The sequence below is a fragment of the Balaenoptera ricei genome, chromosome 10 (assembly GCF_028023285.1).
Source record: "Balaenoptera ricei isolate mBalRic1 chromosome 10, mBalRic1.hap2, whole genome shotgun sequence".
NCBI classification, from domain to species: Eukaryota; Metazoa; Chordata; class Mammalia; order Artiodactyla; family Balaenopteridae; genus Balaenoptera; species Balaenoptera ricei.
The window spans coordinates 8,617,938-8,637,813 of NC_082648.1; the positions used below are offsets into that span (position 1 = coordinate 8,617,938).

General features: G+C 33.4%; 1 protein-coding gene and 1 long non-coding RNA gene across 2 annotated transcripts; both read left to right on the forward strand.

Annotated features, from left to right (window-relative positions):
* The first annotated feature begins 333 nt into the window (after positions 1–333).
* KLRD1 (killer cell lectin like receptor D1) lies at positions 334–5,410 on the forward strand. The gene is made up of 6 exons (XM_059934480.1): positions 334–357; positions 1,689–1,781; positions 1,929–1,991; positions 3,439–3,590; positions 4,371–4,474; positions 5,290–5,410. The coding sequence occupies exons 1-6, from the start codon at positions 351–353 to the stop codon at positions 5,408–5,410; spliced, it is 540 nt and encodes a 179-aa protein (XP_059790463.1). The 5' UTR covers positions 334–350.
* A 12,440-nt stretch (positions 5,411–17,850) lies between these two features.
* On the forward strand, positions 17,851–19,251 carry LOC132372469 (uncharacterized). The gene is made up of 3 exons (XR_009505195.1): positions 17,851–17,981; positions 18,512–18,575; positions 19,207–19,251. It is a non-coding gene; the product is annotated as an uncharacterized LOC132372469 (long non-coding RNA).
* Positions 19,252–19,876: the final 625 nt, after the last annotated feature.

The following is a 19,876-nucleotide window of genomic DNA, read 5'->3' on the forward strand; positions in this document are numbered from 1 at the left end:
TTTTAAGATGACTTTGATGTTCAAACATTAAAAAAACTTCTTCTCACCTTCTTTTGTGATAGTCAAAGGGTGTGCATTGCACAAATTCAGTGAGAATTTCCTGTATTGTGGTTCCGGAAACATTTTAGAAGATAGTGATTTTACTGCTTCTTGTTCATACTACACATCCATGTCTCATCAGCAGATGATGCAAGCACACTTGAATACACAATTTTTCTTTTTTTAAAAATTTCTTCATACACAACTTTCAGGTTCCTTAACCTCCAGCTCAGCTCCGTGATCTAACCCAGTTCTTCTTGAACAAGCAGCCATCGTGCCTTTCCTGCATCGACACTGGAACAGCATTTCACATGGCAGGTATGTGCAGCCCAAGTCATAAAATGAAAAAATAAAAATAACCAGGAAAAATATCTTGTGGGGATGGCTAATTTGAGGCAACGCTTTAAGAAAAAAGTATACATTTTTAGCCTTCCCTTGTATCTGCACTTTCTAGTTTAATTACATTTTTCTGATTCTTCATTCTGTAACTTAGAAATGCTTTTGTAAAGATTTTTCCAACAGGTTTAAAGAGTGGATTCTGACAGGGATAGCTCTAAATTCTGATTGGAATCTGAATTTACCAGGAAAAATATAAACAACATAATTCTAGCACGAAAATAAATAGAGAATGTTAAATATTATCAACAAAATGTTTAAAAGTGTTTTGTTTTTTTTTAATTTACCATTTGTGTTGTGACATCCCCAAAACCACCCAGATTAACAGTTTGACACATTGGACTGTTGTGAATGACAACACCCTTTGGTGCACTAATATTAATGCAGAATCTCCTGATGCTAAATTATTTTAGGGGAAAAGCCTGTGAGCAAGTAATTTTTGGTATGAGAAGATGTAATACATGTAAAAAATGATTCCTGTAAAAAAGTGGTTTTTTACGTATCATAATTCAATGTACTGTGAAATGAACTCAGGTTCCCAAGTTATTACCGCTACATCGGTTGGGGAACCTCTCATCACACCGTGTCTTCTCTTCACGGTACAGCCTCTACAAAGCTATGAGCAGCCTGACATTTCTCAGAGTAGTGAATACACTGAGATTAGCAGAAGGACACACTCGCAAGTAGTATTGATATTATTGTAACAATGATGGAATATGTTAAATGAAAGACTCTGGGTCTAGGCAAACTTTCATTTGATTTCTGACTTGGGTACTTAATAGCTCTGATTCCTTGAGAAAATAACATTATTAATGGATCCTACATTTTCTCAGCTACCTAATGGCAATCAGATTCTCTATCTTGTGATTTTTTTGTTGCTGTTACAAAAATAAGAGTTTGTTATATCAGCCCACAAGACCGAACTTGGTGCCTGTTGATCTCTTTTTACTACAGATCTCTAAGCTTCTTTGTCAAATTAAAAAATAAATGGTAAGTACAGTTTGATAAGATAGAGCTGATAAAGAGGAAAAGGTATGGATAATCTCACTGAAGAATAAAGTTCATCATATAAAATTTTTTGTATTGGGTGGAGTTCTGAATGGAATGTCTTCATTTTCCAACATTTCATTGGCAAAATGATTGGGTTATTAAACCAAGGAACTTTTTGGGTTCTCTCACTGGTTTCTGCTTTTAAGAACTTCAGCTCCTGTGTTTGTTCTTTAAATCTTTATCCTATCTCTCTTTCTTTATAGCTTTTCAGACCACTCCATGGAGGCTGATTTCTGGGGTCTTAGGAGTAATGTGCCTTTTGTTGGTGGCTTCTTTGGGAGTTTTGTTGAAAAATTGTAAGTTTTTCTAGTCAAGACTATATAAAAAGATCAAAATTGTGATGAAACTGTCTTACAGTAAAGGTTTCATTTTGCTAATGCATAATATTTTGTTATTTCATAAACCTGTGTCTGATGAAGTAAATTTCTAATCACTTCTTACAGCATTTACTAAACAAAGTGTTCAGCCAACATTCTCTCCAGGACCCTCCACAGATCTCCGGGAAGGTGGGTTCCATACTTTGGAAAACTTTAGTGCTGGTAGAGAATGAAATATTCTTGTTTTTCTTACACAGAAGCATGAAGGGACATTATGCTTAGTAATAGAAATTATAGGATAGTCTCATTTTATTGCTAACTTAAGAATTTATTAAATTACATTGAATGTGTGTCATTTATACATGAAGTAATAAGGAAAATATTAGCCTGAAGTGACCTATTTTTCCTATGTGACTGCTCATGTTTAAGTAACAAAAGCAAATTACAGTAAATATTGTAGCTGATCCTAAGTGCCTGCGTGTGTTTCATAACCCATACTTTGATACCTCTTTACCTTTACCTCCGCTTCTTCCATAACTCAGAAAGAAGCACAGAGATTTCTGCAATTCTAAACTCTACTTAACCAGTGAATGTCAGCTCAAAGTCCAAGTTTTTAAACATATCTTTTCCTAAATGATGTCTCACCATCTTCTGTGTTCATATAGCACTTCCTTCATATCTTTTTTCCCTCAGCGTTTTTCCAACTTTATTGAGATATAATTGACATATGACATCGTGTAAGTTTAAAGTGTACAATGATTCACTTATTACAATATTATTACCACCATAGCATTAACTAACACCTCCATCATGTCACACAACTATCATGTCTTTTTGTGGTGAGAATGTTTAAGAAGCTCTCTTGTAGCAACTCCCAAGTATATAATACAGTGCTGTTAACTCTAGTTACAATGATGCACAGTAGATCCCCAAAACTTAATCATCTTCTAAATGGAAGCTCGTACCTTTTGACCAACAGCTCCCCATTTCCCCCACATCCCAGCCCCTGGTAGCCACCATTCAACTCTACAATCTCAGCACCATTCATTTGACAAAGATTTGAGTGCTTACCACATAATATGACTTTTATCACTGAGGATGGTAAATGTTGAAGACACTATCACTAGTAAACTGGATGGTCAGACTTCAAGCTAAGTGCTTTATTAACTTCATTTTGAAATAAAATATCCAGAATTATTTTCTGACTCAGGAAATATGCTAAAATGCTTTCCTCCGTTACATATCTCTTTTATCTAGTTCACTTTTAATTACACAGCAGAGATCAACTTTGGGTCACTTCCTCAAAAAAGGTTCTTCTAACCGCCCCCCATCCTATACTCTGCTACACAATATTTGAACATACTGAATTTCTTGTGTATACTTACACAAATTATCATTAAATATAATTCATAAATGACTGAAATTTGTATAATTCTGTCTCTATCTCTAGAATATAATCTTCATGAGGAAGAAGGGTCATGTCTGAGTCATTCAGATTAATATCCCCTGAACTGTGGTGTATGCAGTAAATTCTCAAAGAATAGTTGTAGAAAAAATTAAATAACAAGTGAGTAAATAGCACTGAAAAAACCTGAATCTCCAATGTCATTAAGTCATGTTTTGTTTTTTCTCTTAGGATCTGGCTGCTGTTCTTGCCAAGAAAAGTGGCTTGGCTACCAATGCAACTGTTACTTCATTTCTAATGAAGTAAAAACATGGAAAGACAGTAGAAATTTTTGTGTTTCTCATAATTCCAGTCTACTTCAGATACAAAAGAGAAATGAACTGGCATGTATTTAATTCCGATTTTTCTACATTTTTTTTGACCTAGGAAAGTATTATCTAAGTAAGCTGAATACTTTGTTTCAAGTCTTTAATCAGATAGTAAATAGGCAGTTATATTTGAGCTAATTTCCTATACTTTGAAACAGTCATAAAATCTACACAAAATTTCTCAAAGATTTACATTATGGGAATGTGACAGATAAAGTACAAGAAACTTTTTAGAGAGAATTCAAAGAATAAATAATAGATCATTATTTTTATTCAAAGAACTTTGAATTTTTAGCGCATTAATTGAATTTATAGTTTATTTTGTAATTATATAGCTTTTGTTATCACTCTTGGATATAACATGGAATGAATATGAAGAATATTATAAAATAATTACCCAACTCTTAAGAAAAAGTGAAAATTTTCTCTAGCTCCATGCAGAACCTGTGCTAAGATTTATCCCTCAAGATACTGTTGATTTGAGATCAAATTTGATTGCTGATCCCCAGTGAAGGAAGTGTTCCATGAAAGCTCTAATTCCCTTTATGACGTTTTTCATTCTTTCAAGAAGTGAGATTTTGTGGTATGTTTTCCTCCATAAATAAATGGGCTTGATGAATGAGAAATATAAGGCATGTGACTTGACTATACCTCCTAAATTAAAAGTTAAAACTGATTTTAGTTTGTATAATTGAAAAACTGAATCTGAATACTGGACACTGACTTTCTTAAAAGTACATGATCCCTAGAATAGATTCAAAGTAGGTTAATATGTTGGTCTTTGTTTCCAAACAGCATTTTATGAACTCCAGTTCCTATTATTACTGGATTGGACTCTCTTACAGTGAAGAACATCATGCCTGGTTGTGGGAGGATAATTCTACTCTCTCCCAAGATCTGTAAGTTTCTGGCACTCAAAACCTTTTTCTGTTCTTTTTGAGTTTATCCTTAGATCTGATCAGAGAACGTAACATCCAGGAACACTGTAGGTAAGATATCCTGTTTAGGACATGAGAATACAGAAAAGAGAATCGATACAACAGAATAACAATTTTAGTCCCAACCACAACACCCAAGTGTATGCTCAAGTGACATGAAGTTAGTGTACTTGTGACTCTAAAAGAGCTTTTGATGTATGCTTTTATTTCCTGCCTTGGTACAAGCACTTGGATATGTATGTACATGTACAGATTCTCACATACACAAAAGCCGTCCAGAGAAAAGAGTATATCCACTATTTTCCTTATTCTGGTGGAGCCCAATATTCTCCGCATCATCCCATATTTCAAACATTCTGGGCTTATTTTCTGTGTATTTGTAATCTTCAAATCTCATTTTCATTCATAAATGTGGGATTTACAGTATCATTCAATGACAGGTTTTATGCTCTGATTTTTTTCCCTAGACTAGGTTAGCAGATGCATCTTAGAAGTAAAGTATATAACATGTCAAAACCATTAAAAACAACAGCAAAAACAAAAAAATCCCCAACTTCATTGCTATTGATTACTGATGCAATAGCTGAGTTTTTGTAACACTGTACTCTGAAATTGTGAAAACTGACTTGAATGAAAAAAAGATAATGACTCAATGTGGTAATATCTCATTAAAATGCTTTTAAATTTTCTATAGTTCTATCATTTAACAAAAGCATCATCCTTGAACATTCTCATTTCCTTTTCCCAATATATTAAAAAATTCTTCTTCATTACAGATTTCTATCCCTTCACCATCTAAATCTAAAGAACTGCATAATATATGGCCCAAGCGGAAGTGTTTTGGATGTGGACTGTGGAAGTAAATATCGTTATATCTGTAAGCAACAGCTTATTTAGATGCTTCTTGGGGCAGAACGGGTGTGCAATGAAGATTCAGTATACTTAGAATGGTAACATATATTACTAACTACCTACTTCTGGGATCTGTAAAGTGTTTCATATTGTCTTATCAATCATATAATTTTCATATATTTGAAAACGTGTTTAAATTTTTTATCAAGATATAATTGACATATAACATTATGTTAGCTTCAAGTATACAACATAACAATAACTAGACACTAAGTCTAATTAACATCCATCATCATATATAGTTATAATTTTTAAATTTTGCCATGTGTCTTAAAATTGATGAAATGTGTGCCTACACCTAAAATTATAGTCAAGACAAATAATTTCATGAATATTAATGTATATGGTAAATAGTGAATTTAATAGTTTATGCATATATTCTTGGAAATTCTCTCTGCAGAAATTTAAATAAAACTTAATTCATGCCAAATAATATATATCACATCATATCAGTCCTTTGTATGGTGTACTAAGTTGAGAAATCCCATCCTCATCTCTCTTTTTCTGGAAGTAAAAATAATTTTAGTGTTCTTTTTTAATTCTTTCTGGATATCTATACATCTACATGTTCTAATTTAGAGCTGAAAGTGCCATATAATAGCTTCTTCATATGTATCACCCGGCCTCAGAGGGGAACACATTTGTGTGTCTTCTCTTGATGCTACAGAGTTCTGCAGAACAGTTGGAAGTCTTTGGCCAAATATATGGTCTCACGTGATTGCTTTCATATTTTGCAAGAGGAAAGGGCATCTAAGCCCTGATCGTATAAATTTATAATACTTATTTCTTTACTCCACATATCTTTCTTGCCTTATGCTTATCCATCAGTAAAAAAGCCATTCTTACATGTACATTGAAGATTTTAATCTCTAGCCAGTCCCCAAAGCCTTTTCCTAAAAGTATGTACCAAAAACTAAATACTGTAAGATGTTACGGAAAAACCCGAACGAACTTTTGGGCCAACCCAATAATTACCCTTTTTTTTGGGTGGAGGAGGGGCTAGCTCATTTTATTGAAGGATTTCTAAATAGGTAAAAAAAGGGGTGGGAACACAATGAGTTCTGATGCCCATCTGACCTGGAAGAGATTTTCCCAACCTCACAGATATCAAAAGCCAATTCCCTTTTTTAAATTGTTGCATCTACATCTTAAAAATTTGTGTGTTGACATCTATATTTGCTCTCTAGTTTTATATTTTAATTAAATAATAATAATTAGGAACCCAAAGTTGATTTTTAAAATACAGAGAATCAGGAAGAGGAAAGAGCCTCTTATGTTTTATTTCTCAAAATATAAATATAATAGTACTACAACTTGAACTCTTCACATTCTTGTATGCAGGTTGACTTAGGAAAAATGCACTTAAGTTGTACTATGCAAAATTCAGGATAGACTATAACATCTTTCAAATGTTTAACTTGGACTAAACGAACATGCATTGCACTTTCTAGATATTTGAAATGTTTTGCCTTTGCTGTCCATGTGATTTTCATAATAATATAGTTTAATTGAATTTAAAAAGAACATTATAGGCAAGCTTATAATGAAAATAAATAGTTTTCTGCTCCAACTGTCCCATCAATCTGTCCTCTTCCCACAAAAAATTTCCTCTGAGTTTTTTGTGTGTTTCTTTGTTTTTTCCTACCTAGAGTGGTTTTCTCTGTAATGAACCAAGGATAGTCTATTTTCATAATTTTTGTCCAGGATGAATCTCAACTGTGTTTATTTAGCTGCATTAAAGTATAGGTTCACATTGTTACTTTCATATCATCACACTATGAAGTGTCCAGAGTTCAATCAGCCTTTTTTTTTTTTTTTCTGAGAACTCATGAACATTTATTACAATGTTGCAAGAACAATGAGGGAACGGAAGGTGTTAAATATGACGGATGATGTCTAATTTCAGAGAGTAATCTATGTCAAAATTGTCTCCACTGAGGGAAGAAAATTCCTGTTGCCACCCAATTATAGCTCAGATGTTTTTTTAAGCTCCCATATCATTTCAGGGCTTTATGATGGAAAGTGCTGATTTGAATGAAGAGTACTGGTCACCCATGGCAGTGTCCTTCTCACTTCTGGCCCCATCATATTAATCACACTCAATCCAGGACCATCTGACCCATTTCATTTTTATTATTTTTTCTCCCACTCTTACCTGCATTCTGCTTTCCTTCATCCTGAAAATATCTTTGTAGTCCTTGGGATGGGAACAACTTTTTTTATAGAAAGGTTTTGCACAAAATATTTTTTCCCTCTGATATGACATTTCTGATATATTCTCTGGAATATAGACACTTATTTTTCTTTTGCTCTCTGTTTTTTGCTATGAAATGGGCTAATGTACATGAAAGGATCTTGTTGAATGACTATCTCAATGTTGGATATAGAAGAAAAGGAAGAGGGTAAGGAAATTTGTAAAAAACACACAATATAACAAAATAATATTGCCAAAAGTCAGTTTATTCTCTCTTAATTTCATCCTGTTGCTTTGAATGTGTTATCCATTGCCCTGAATGTATGTAATATGGGTTATGTATTGGTGCATAACAAATTACACTAAATTTAGAAACTTAAAACAACACGTTTATTATCTCACACTATCTACGGATCAGGAACTAGGCACGGCTTAATTGTGTTCTTTGTTCAGGGCCTCACAAGGCTGGAACCAAGGTCTTGGCCAGGCAGTGTTCTCATCTGAAACAGAGTCCTCTTCCAAGCTCATTCACCCTTTGGCCAGAATTTCGTTCCTTGTGGTTGTAGGACTGAGACCCACAGCTCCCCTTTCCTCCCCATAAGCAGTCACTAAAAGTGCTAGAGGTTTAGACAAAGCTGAATTTGAATTCTTAGTTCAATTTTGACTATTTTTGAAGCTTTGAGCAAATAATTTTATTATCAGAGCCTCAATTTTTCATCTACACATTGGGAATATCTACCTTGTGAATTTTCTGAGAAGTAAAAAATGTACTTGAAAAGCAAGCATATAAAACAGAAATGAGAACATAGCAGATGCTCAGTTAATAACTGAGGTAGCTTGCTGCTTTCTTACTCCAGATTTCTAAATTATTGGTAATTTTATTATCTTACCCTTTACCTTATCCTTTATAATATGGTATAAAGGATCATGTCCAACTTATTTAGTCATATCCCCTGAGCACTTCACACTCCTCTGATGGAGGTAGATAAGAAAATGTAAAAATAATCTCACTGAAGAATAAAGTACTCCACTTAAAAATTATGGAGTTAGGGGTCTGAACAGAACATCTTCCTTTTCCAGTGTTTCATTGCTCAAATGGCTATGTATCAAATAAACGACTTAAAGACTAAAAGACACATCCATATATTTATTACGCAGATCCCGGAGCCTTTTGAATTCTCCCCCAGTGGTTTCCATTTTTAAGACCTCCATCCCTTAACTGATTCTTTCTTCTCTTTCTTCCTCTGCATCTTCTCAGACTGTTCCATTAAGGTTTATTCCTGAGACTCTAGGAGTGCTGCACCTTGTGTTGAATTACGGCATGACTCATTTAAAAGTGGTTAATTTTCTTCTAGAGAAGCTTTTTGAGACTCAAACCTTTTCAGAAGCATTTTTACCATAAAGGTTTTATTTCACCAATATATAACATTCTTAAAATTTCATGTATTTCTTGAAACTTGAACCTAATCACGTAAATATCTAATGCTTTCTTACAGCATTTTCTAAACACATTTTCCAGGCAATATCCTCTCCAGGAACCACCATCACCATGTAGGTTTCAATATTTGTAAAGCAACCCCAGTGGTTGGTTTAAATCTGAAAATAGAGGTTTTCCTCTACTCCACCACTCAGGAGCATGAGGGAATATAACAGTAATAAACCTTCTCTTTCTTCATTGTAGGAGGGTCCAATTTTAACGTTCTCTAATGTAAGGATGATAGTAAATGTTTAACATCTGTATGTTAATGAATAATGGAAATATGAGCTTGATATGCAAGCTTGTTTCCTTTCTGCCTGCGTATGATTATGTAACAGATTACAAACAAAATACCACAAATGTTACAGCGAATTCTGATTACCAGCCTGTGATTGCTCATAGCTTTTGAGGCTTTCCTAACTCTTTTCCTTTGCTCCTGCTATTAACTACATGACTCAGGAAAAAGTACAAATATTTGGGCATTTCCAAGTCCTTCTTATCCAGCTCAAAATCCAATTGCTACATGAATTCTTTCTTTCCCTGAATGCTTCCTGCAATTGTTCCTCACTCTTTTGTGATCATGTAACACTTCTTTCATGACTCGCTTCAGCAAATTCAGCAAATTTCATATGGCAACACTTGAGTTCTTACCATATACTGTGACTTGTGGGTACTAAGGAGAGAAAAGTAAATAAGACACCATCACTAGCATATCATGTTACCAGATTTTCAGCTAATTTTTTTTTTAATCTATCAAACTTTGGAGGAAAATAAAAACACTTTCTGAACATCCATCAAAATTCCACCACTAAACTACCTAATTAAGGGTGCACAAATATATTTCTTTTCTTAGTTTATTTACCAATAAAAAAAATTCATCAATACACAAGGTTCTTTTCCAGCTCAGGAAATGTGAAAATGCTGTTTCCTTTGCCTGTTAAGATTTTCTCATTTACTTCCCCTTCTGTTTAACTCCTATTCACCCTTAAGAGCTCAGCTTGTAGGTCACTTCCTAAAAGGCGTTCTCCTAAGCACTCCCATCTCATTCTCTGCTACGTGTTTTTGTTTTTTTAGCAAACTATGATTCTTGTAATGTTTTCCACAAGAATAACTTATTATTATTAATTATAAGTTATCGATTATAACTTATTATAATTGATAAGTTATTAATTATAGTAACTTATTGTAATTAATAAGAATAACTTATTGTAATTAATAAATTATTGGTAATTTTATTATCTTACCCTTTACCTTATCCTTTATATTATGGTGTAAAAGATCGTATCTGACTTATTTAGTCATATCCCCTTAGCACTTCACACTGCAGTGCATAGAGTAGTTTCTCAATTAATGTTTGTTGATAGAAATGAACAAATAACAAGTGGTTTTTGATTGAGTAAATAGCAGTGAAAAATGTTGAAAATAACAATATTATTAATTATGTTTTATTTTCCACTCTTAGACTCTGGCTTCTGTGCTTGTCCAGAAAGTGTATTGAGTACAGATGCAACCGTTAGTACAGTATTTTGCTAATGAAGAAAAAAGTTTAACAGAGAGCTGGGTTCTCTGTGCTACTTAGAATTTCATTATACTTCAACCAGAAGGCAAGGATGACAAGTATGTACTTAATCCTGATTTTACACATTTTCCTTCGGTAGGCAGCTTATCTAGGAAAACAAACTAGTCAAGTAAGTTGAATACTTTGACCTGGTTTCTAATTCAGATACTAAATGAATAGCTATCTTAGAAAAAAATTTGTCTCTTGAGTCCCTGTACCTTGAAATACTCATTACAAAACTGGCATAAAACACCTCAAAGATTTATAAAATAGTGATAAAATTAAAGATATCATGTAGAGTGTATATAGCATTTTAGGGAGAATCCAAGAAACAATGATAAATCAACACGTATATACATCTAAAAATATAGAAATAGAATGCTGTGATGCCATGAAAGTAAAATAATCTCAGTATCATTAAAACGTATGTATTTTATGTCTAAGGGACTTCATAATGTACATACCAAGCACTATTGTTTCAAAATAAAAATGTGAAAGCAAATATTGTTATATATGTAAATAATCATGTATAATAATTTAATTTTTTAAATAGTCCAGTAAGTGCAGGAAGAATAATAATTGCTTTTTTTCAATCAACTATCTATTTCTGGAGTAGGTAAAATGGATCAATTTGTATCTTAGACTAAGATGTATTACAATTTGAATATCTTTGAAGGAATTCATTTTATTTTATTTTTAATTAATTAATTTAATTTATTTATTTTTGGCTGTGTTGGGTTTTCGTTGCTGCTCGCAGGCTTTCTCTAGGTGCGGCGAGTGGGGGCTACTCTTCGTGTGTGAGCAGGCTTCTCATTGCCGTGGCTTCTCTTGTTGTGGCGCACGGGCTTAGTTGCTCCGCAGCATGTGGGATCTTCCCGAACCAGGGCTCGAACCTGTGTCCCTGCATTGGCAGGCAGATTCTTAACCATTGCGCCACCAGGGAAGCCCTCCTTTTAAGATTGAGGAGATTTCTGTGCCACTTGAAATTATAAAGTAAATTATTTTATGAATATTCTGATCTTAATTTTATATGTTAAATACATAGTATTTTTTTCACCATACCTCTTTTCTTAGCAATTATCTCAACACAGATTTAAATGAAGATTGACACCAAATAATACACAACAACTTTATTTCAGTGCTTCATGTGATCTACTAACTTGGGAAGTTCTATCCTCACTTTCCTGAAAAGAAAAATGATGTCAATGATTTATTCGTCTCACTCTTTCTGAATGAAAATGTGGATTTTTTAAAAAAATTCAGAGCTGAAAATGTATACAACAGTTTGCTAATATATATTATCTGTGATACTGTGATATTATAAGAAATGTATGTTTGGTCTCCCTCCCTGGTACCTGATTCAGAGTTTCTAAAACCCTCATAATTTCCTGAGTGAAATGTGAAAGGAGCATCTTTTGTGGTTCATAATAAGCCCCTTTCAACCATTTCTAAATTTATGCTAATGAGGTGACTCTTGGATAACTAGGGCTGGTTGTCTGAGGAACCAACCATATGGATTAGAAAGTTGGAACTTTCAGCCCCACCCTCAGACCTACAGGAAGGGGAAGAAGGGCTGGACATGAATTCAATCACCAGTAACCAGTGATTTAATCATCCATGCCTCCATGACGAAGCCTCCACAAAAACCCTCAACAAAGAGATTCACAGAGGTTCTGGGTTGGTAAACACATCCATATGCTGGCAGGGTGGTGCACCTGTCCAGAGAGGGTGTGGAAGCTCCCTGGCCTTTACACATACTTTGTCCTATGCATTTTTTCCATTTGGCTGTTAGTGAGTGAAATCAAGTCTCCCTAAAGCCAAGTTCCCTTAATGAGTTTATGATTAATCTTTGATTAATCGTATGATTAATATGTATATCTATATATTTATATGTCTCTCTCTATATATATCATTTGAGAGAAAAGGGAACAAAAGTATGAGTGACAGAGTGGGGAAAGGGGACAGAGAGGAAAGGAAGGGAGAAAGAGTTGAAGAAAAAAAAGCTGCTAGGAGGGAAATCAAATGAGCTCGAGTAGTCTTAAAGAAACTATTCTAATTATTATTTATTTTTAGTAATTTCATTATTATTATCACTGTTATTATTAGATATGACATTTTATGATAACATTGTTAAGTGGTATAAAATAGAGGTTTAAAGAAAATAAATGAAATACAAAATTTCACCAGGGTACAGCATAATCAACCTTTTCATAGATGTGTTTTGTGACTATGAATAACTTGGGTATATTATCCTTTAGTATGAGAGTAAAAACATTTCACATAGATTCCTATCAAATTTTCTAAAATGTTTTAATCAGGAAAAATATTTTTCAAATTTTTCTCGAATTAGAGTTTATTTAGTACACAAAACGTTAGTTTTGAAGATAAATTTAACTTTTTTATACTTTGTATAGAAATCTAATAAACAATTGCAGCAGTAACAAAGAATCATAAGATGTATCAGGAAATTCATAATACAGTGGGGAGACCTTAATGAAAGAAAGATAGGAGGAGATAACTAATGGAATGGTGACAAATGAAGAATAATGAGAATAATTGGAAGAAGAGGTGAATTGTTATTGAAGGATCTGGAAGTTTTATTAAAGGTGGTGGAATCTGATTTACAGATTGAACAAACTAAAATTATAATCAGCAAATACAGGAGGAAAATGTACTAGAGAAGGAAGAATTTGAGCAAAACATTGAGATTGGAGAAGTGCTTATGGTATGTTGAAAAAGAACAAGAGTGTCAGTGGAATTGTGGGGAAAATGGAAGTAGGTCGAAGTGAAAGATGAGACTGAAAAGAAAGCTGGAACAAGTGAAATTGTGGAAGAATGTGAATGCCGGGCTGTAAAGATAAATTTCAGTTGACAGAGTTCAGTAAAGCCATCAGATCATCTTTTGCATTTTTACTTATCAGTAAATGACATTTATAGATTTGCCATTGTGAATAGACAATATTAAGAAGACCAAAAGTGATATAACATACCAATTCATTAAGTAACACTTAGAAAATAATATTTTTTCAATCTTAAAATATTTTCATATTTGTAATTATATTCTAACCACTAGTTATTCAATTTCATTCCCAACACTATTTTATTCAATACCAATTTTACTTATGGATTTCATAATTTACATGAATTTAAAATGTATTTTTCTGTTTATTTTCATGTATCTCTGCCCTACAGTAATGAGTGATGATGGTGTAACTTACTCCGATTTGCAACTTCAGCCATCATCTTAGCCACAGAGAAGGCAAAGACTTGAAACTCCTAAGAGAAGAGGTCTTTTGTGTTTTAGACATCAATGCATTTTGTGTTTTCTACACTTTATCTTAAATTGCACTTAAAAATATATAAAATTATGCATTATCATGCTCATATGCACACACACATAATTTAAATGTTTTTCTTTTGTTTTAAAAGATTCTTTTTGATGTAGACCATTTTTTAAAAGTCTTTATTGAATTTGTTACAATACTGCTTCTGTTTTATGTTTTGGTTTTTTGGCCACAAGGCATGTGGGATCTTAGTTCCCTGACCAGGGATCGAACCCGCACCCCCTGCATTGGAAAGCGAAGTCTTAACCACTGTACCGGCAGGGAAGTCCCTAAATGTTTTTCTTTTACTAAACAAGGAAAATAAGCACTTTTGAGGGAAGATTGACTTTTTCCCTATGAGAGTCCATAATTTTAACTATGTTGTAAACATTACATCAATATTTTTAGAATGAGTAAAATATTTGGGGATTGAAATATGTTATTTATCATTTTCTGTCATTTAAGATATCAATACTATATAATAGGATATTTGTGAAATAGAGAAGTGATAAAATGTAGAGGTAATTTCACTATTCTAACACAGTTGCTGTGACTTGGATTATTTTTCTTGTTTTCCTGATTTATATATTTGCTAATTTAGTGTGATCAAAGTGTATCTTTTTCAAGTGTCATGCTTCTCACACACACACTGCAGTGCTATTACTTTACTGGTATGTATGACTATACGGAGTTTGACTATCTTCCTATCATTTGAAATTTGCTTTAATTTGTATTTTCCCTGTTGCTAATTTGCATTCCTTGGATGTTTTAAATTAATAAGTGGAATGATTAGAAGTGTGCTGTGTATTAATGCGCTAGTTCTATTTTGTCTTACATGAAATGGATATTCATGACTTTGGCTAAGATGTATTATTTTTAACTAGGGCCTCAATTGGTTACTTTCCAATTTTTTAGATTGTTAATTATTACAATGTTATTTATGATATACACATTTACCATGTGGCTAATGATGAATTCATTAATTCAATTTTGCTTAATATATTGTTAATAATTTTTTAAAAGCCCTTTTACGCCTTATACACTCTGCCTGTTATGGATTCAGAAATTGTGTTCTTTTTTTTATTTCTCATGAACTATTCATCTTACTAGTGTATGTACTTCTTACCAATGTAGTTACCATTAGATTTGTATGGGAAATCTAATGGTCTGGGAACACTTTATTGATGATATTATTAATTGTGTGTATATGCATAAGTACGTGTAAAATGACATACTTCACCATTGTTCTTGTTTTTCCATATGTCAAAACAGAATGATTTAGAGTCATTATCCTGTCTTTTAAATTTACCTTTACCTAACAATATTTCTTAGTTTTTCACTGTTTATAAAGTGCTTTCACATATGGAAATCAATTGCAAATGAACTCCACAAGGTAAGTTTCTTTTTTATACCCAATATACAAACATAAGCAGAGACATGGTGGTTAAATGGCATGTTACAGACACTGGAGTCTGTAATTGTTGGAAGTCAGTCTTTACCTGGGAAGTTCAAGGCCTTTTCTTCCTCTGATGACTCTCAACTAACTCTTCAACAAGGAGCTGGATGTTTTTCTTTTTCTAGTTTTAGCTAAATTTCTTAAAATACAACCTTTGCTATATACCTCACTCAGGCAACTACAGCGAAGGATTGATGTATGTGATAGTAAATGCCTCACTTCACGTTGTGAAAACAAGAATCTATCAGTATTTCTTGAAATGTTAGTTGAAGATAATTTTGGCCCTCGGGTTTCACTGTTTATAAAGCAAAGGTCAAAATTTTTTCCAGATATTGGTGATGTATTCATGGCCATAAAGAAAAAATATGAGGGAAGAGTAGAGTAGTTTCTTACAGGTATTATTATTCTCAAAGTGCTACATAATTAATAGGCAAAATTATAATTTACCAAAAAGAAAGAAAAAGGAGGTAACATGGGACATTAATTATATCACCAAAAATAACATAAGTAAAATTTGGACATAGGCCTTTTAAATCATTTTTACATATATATAATTATATGAGTGCATACATAAAAACATTAAAATAATACCATATATTACTTAAATAAACTTATTTTTTCTTTTAACAAAATGCAAGTTTACTCTATAGCTTTTGTTTTCACATGATATAAAATGCTTACTTTCACTATTCATTAAATATTGAACTGTCTGTAGTTTCAGCTTACCCTCTTGTCTTTCATTTTTACATATACTCCCTAGTGATTCACCTAGTTTTTTGGCTGTGAATATCATCTAACTGCTAATGACTCAAAATTTATGTCAAACTTGGATTTCTCTCCTGCATTCCAGACTAACTACACAGTATTGTAATCCAAATCATCTCTTGAGTGTTAGTAGAAATCTCAACATGTACTCCAAATTGTACTCCTGATATTATCCACCCAAATGCTCTCGTACACTTTTTCTCACTTATATGCTCGCTGTCACGATTACATAAATGTTTTGCACAAATTTGACATTTGAAGTGAAAGACATGGAATTCAGCCAGATGAATACAGGTTGGCCACAGGTCCACTGTTTTTCACTGATTCCACCTTGACAAGTAGGTTTAGATAATATTAAAGACTTGGAAGAATGCAAAGTCAAGAAATTCAAGTTTAAGAAGTTTAAGAAGATATATATGTATTATCAAAGTTTGGAGCAAAGGCCTAGAGGATCTGAAAGGTAAAATCTGCTGTGTCACCTCTACTGAGAAGTCCATGGAGCAAGTTATTCATCTCAGATTCCATGTTTTCTATTCAGATTATATTCTTATTTTCATTATGTACTTCGAAGTTTCAAATCTCTACTGAAATGTCCCATATGTTTATGCCAGTTTCTGTCTTTCCCACTAGATGCTTTAACCTATCAATCATTGTTATTTCAAATTCCCTGCCTGGAAGTTACAGCTGATCCATCTCCAGATCTGGTTTTTAATGTTTTATCTTTAAAAAATATTCTACTCAGTGCAGAATTTATTGCTCAGACAGGTGGATTTTCTGTCCCTTTCGTTGTGGCATCTGTCCTGTATTGGTAGATTTTGTGTGTGAGGCAATTACCTCTCTCTCCCCCAGCGGAGGTCCTCTGCTCTGTACAATTTCAGGATCCCGGGCAGAAGATGGTTTTCTGTCCCTTCTCTAGAAGCAGGTGGCTTTTGCCTATTGTCAGTGCAGGGTACAGGGTGGGTTAGATTTCTACCTTTTCCTCCAGTAGCAGGTGAACTCTTCCTAGAATAAGTGAGGTGGCAGGTGGTGGAACATTTATTAATCCTTCCCCAGGGGCAGCTTGTTTTTTGGGGGGTCCTGGAGTCTGGACACCCACGGCACCAGGTGGGTTTTATGTTTGTCCCTCAAGGACAGACATTAACCACCTTGTACTTAGGCAGGGCTCAGAGCAGAGATGGTCCTCTCCAGATTTACCCACTACACCCACAAACTTTGGCAGATCCTGTAGACCCACATCAGAGAGAGGGGTTCTCTCAAGCTTCCCAGTGGAAGCCAGCAGAGAATAATTGGCAGTTGGGTGTGAACTCGCATTAGTCTATGGGTACAAGAGATTCTAAAGTCTCATGATAGCCTGCTCTTACCCTTGAAGATTTGTTGAAATTCTTCACTGTTTTATGACTGCCACTATTCCTCCTATGCTTTGCCAAAGGTGAAATAGAGTTTGTGTCCTGTCCTTCCAAGGAAGCGGGGCTTCACCTCTTTAGAATTCAGATCACCTGATCACTTTTTAAATTCAGCTGCTTCATTCTCTCAAAATGAGTTATGATTTTGTAGATTACCTTCCTTTTCTCTATTTTTAGGATGCGAGCTATACTGTTGTATAGTTTACTACACCTAAAACAGAAGAACTCTAAATAAACATTTAGAAGCTGATGTCACAAGTTTTATTCAAATCTTTCTACAGATCATCCTAATCCATCTTCTTCATGGAAATTCGTTGCAGTGATTCTGTGGATCATTTGCCTGGGACTTCTTTCGTCTGTTGGATACTTAGCCATTGAGTGTAAGTCACAACGTGAAATAGAAGTTTGCTTTTCCATTACTCACGTAGTGAAATCTGTTGAAGATAGTACAGTGTTTTGATCATTTCTATTCCTTTACAAAGTATAATATTGTCTGCACAGAACTTAAGATAATTTCTTAGAGACACATCAAAATATTGTCCATTTTTAAGCATATCATGAACATTACTTAATGCCTTACTATTTGTTCTCATGTTTCCTTTACCAGAAATGCCTTTAAAAAATTTTTTACTCTATGAAAAACTTGCTTACACTGTTATCAGACCAATTTTTCTTTCTTCTGTGATCGATTGCTGTGTGAAGTTGCTGTACATATATTGTAATTTGATTTTTATAATTTTGACTCTGCTAATGCAACTCTGCAAATTTGAGTTATTTGAAGCAAGTGATGTTTCATTAATCATTTTTGTATTTCCAAATTCAGTACAATGTCTTACACACAAGAATGTGTCCAGTTATTTTTCTTTTCGAGTTTAAAACTGACCTTTCTGAATTCTCTTCAATGAATAAGAAGTCATTTCAATCAGAAGGATGTCCAGGAAATATCTCCTCTAACAAGGAAGTAAATAAAACAGGTAATTTTGGAAGAGTCCCTGAGTCACAATTTTATTTCAGGAGAGAAGTGATAATTAAGTATTTTGCTTGATACATGTAAATGTATATGAGTCAAATCTACTTGTATGTCAAAAATTATTTCTCCTGTAGTCCTGTGTATATTATGTATACACTCAAAATGATGACACTATCAAATGATGACCTAAAGTTAAATAAAATACTTTGACAAGGTATCTGTTTTGGGATATCTATATATAATTTCATTTATGTGTCTCTTATTTTCTAATTTTTGAAACTTACAGCTTTTTAAAAATAAATATATACATGTTTTATTTTCATTGTGAAGACAAAGAACATTATGTTGACAATTTTAACAGTTATATATATTGGATATATTTCCTGATACATTTCTAATTTTGTCATTAAAAAATTGTTTCCCAATATGCATCTTATGAGTCTTGAAGACCAAAATGTTTTCAAAGAAGTGAGTTATTAATTTAAGATAAATTTACTACTAAATTTAAGTGCACACAGTCTATAATGTAAAAATCAGAAGACTTTTTATTTGTAGACAGTAGATTTGCTGTGTCAATTTACTGGATGTGATTTGCACGATGGAAGTCATTCAGTTATATTCTAATTTTTTAATAGTTTGGAAATATCCTGCTTGTTCAAACAACTGGCATCAGTATGGAGGAAACTGCTACTGTTTTTAAAGAAACACACTTCCTTGGAAAGAATGTCACCATTATTGCACTGATTTAGATTCAAGATTTCTTAAACTGAATATTGAAGAAGAGATGGCAAAGACAAGATTTTTGTTTCATAAATTTCAGTATCAGAAAATTCTAGAATGACAGCAGTCACTCGAGTTTTATATTCTTCTGAACTACCTTCCGTATCATAGTCACAGAAATCTTTGCAATTTGTAATTTTGAATGTGTACTTCAATAACACCTGAGTGGTTTTCCCCAGCACTTGGGGTAAAGTACAAATAACATGTAGATAAGGTCACTTGTGATCTGATTTCTACCTATTTCTCTGGCTTCCTCTGCTGTTAAGGACTCTCCATAACACAGCTCTAAGGGAAGTGTGCCATGGTCTCCAGCTGTTTTAAAGTTATTTAAATTCATCATGGTCCCCCTATGCTCTTTTATGCCCTTTTTCCATTTACCTGTGACAAATTTTATCTCCTTCACCTCCCATCCCAAACTGTTGTCTCTCGGTTAATACATCCTCATTTTTAAGATTTTAGCTTATTAGACGATCCCCTTGGAAAATATTCTTGGTTCACTAAAACCTGTTAAAATCCCCTGCGAAT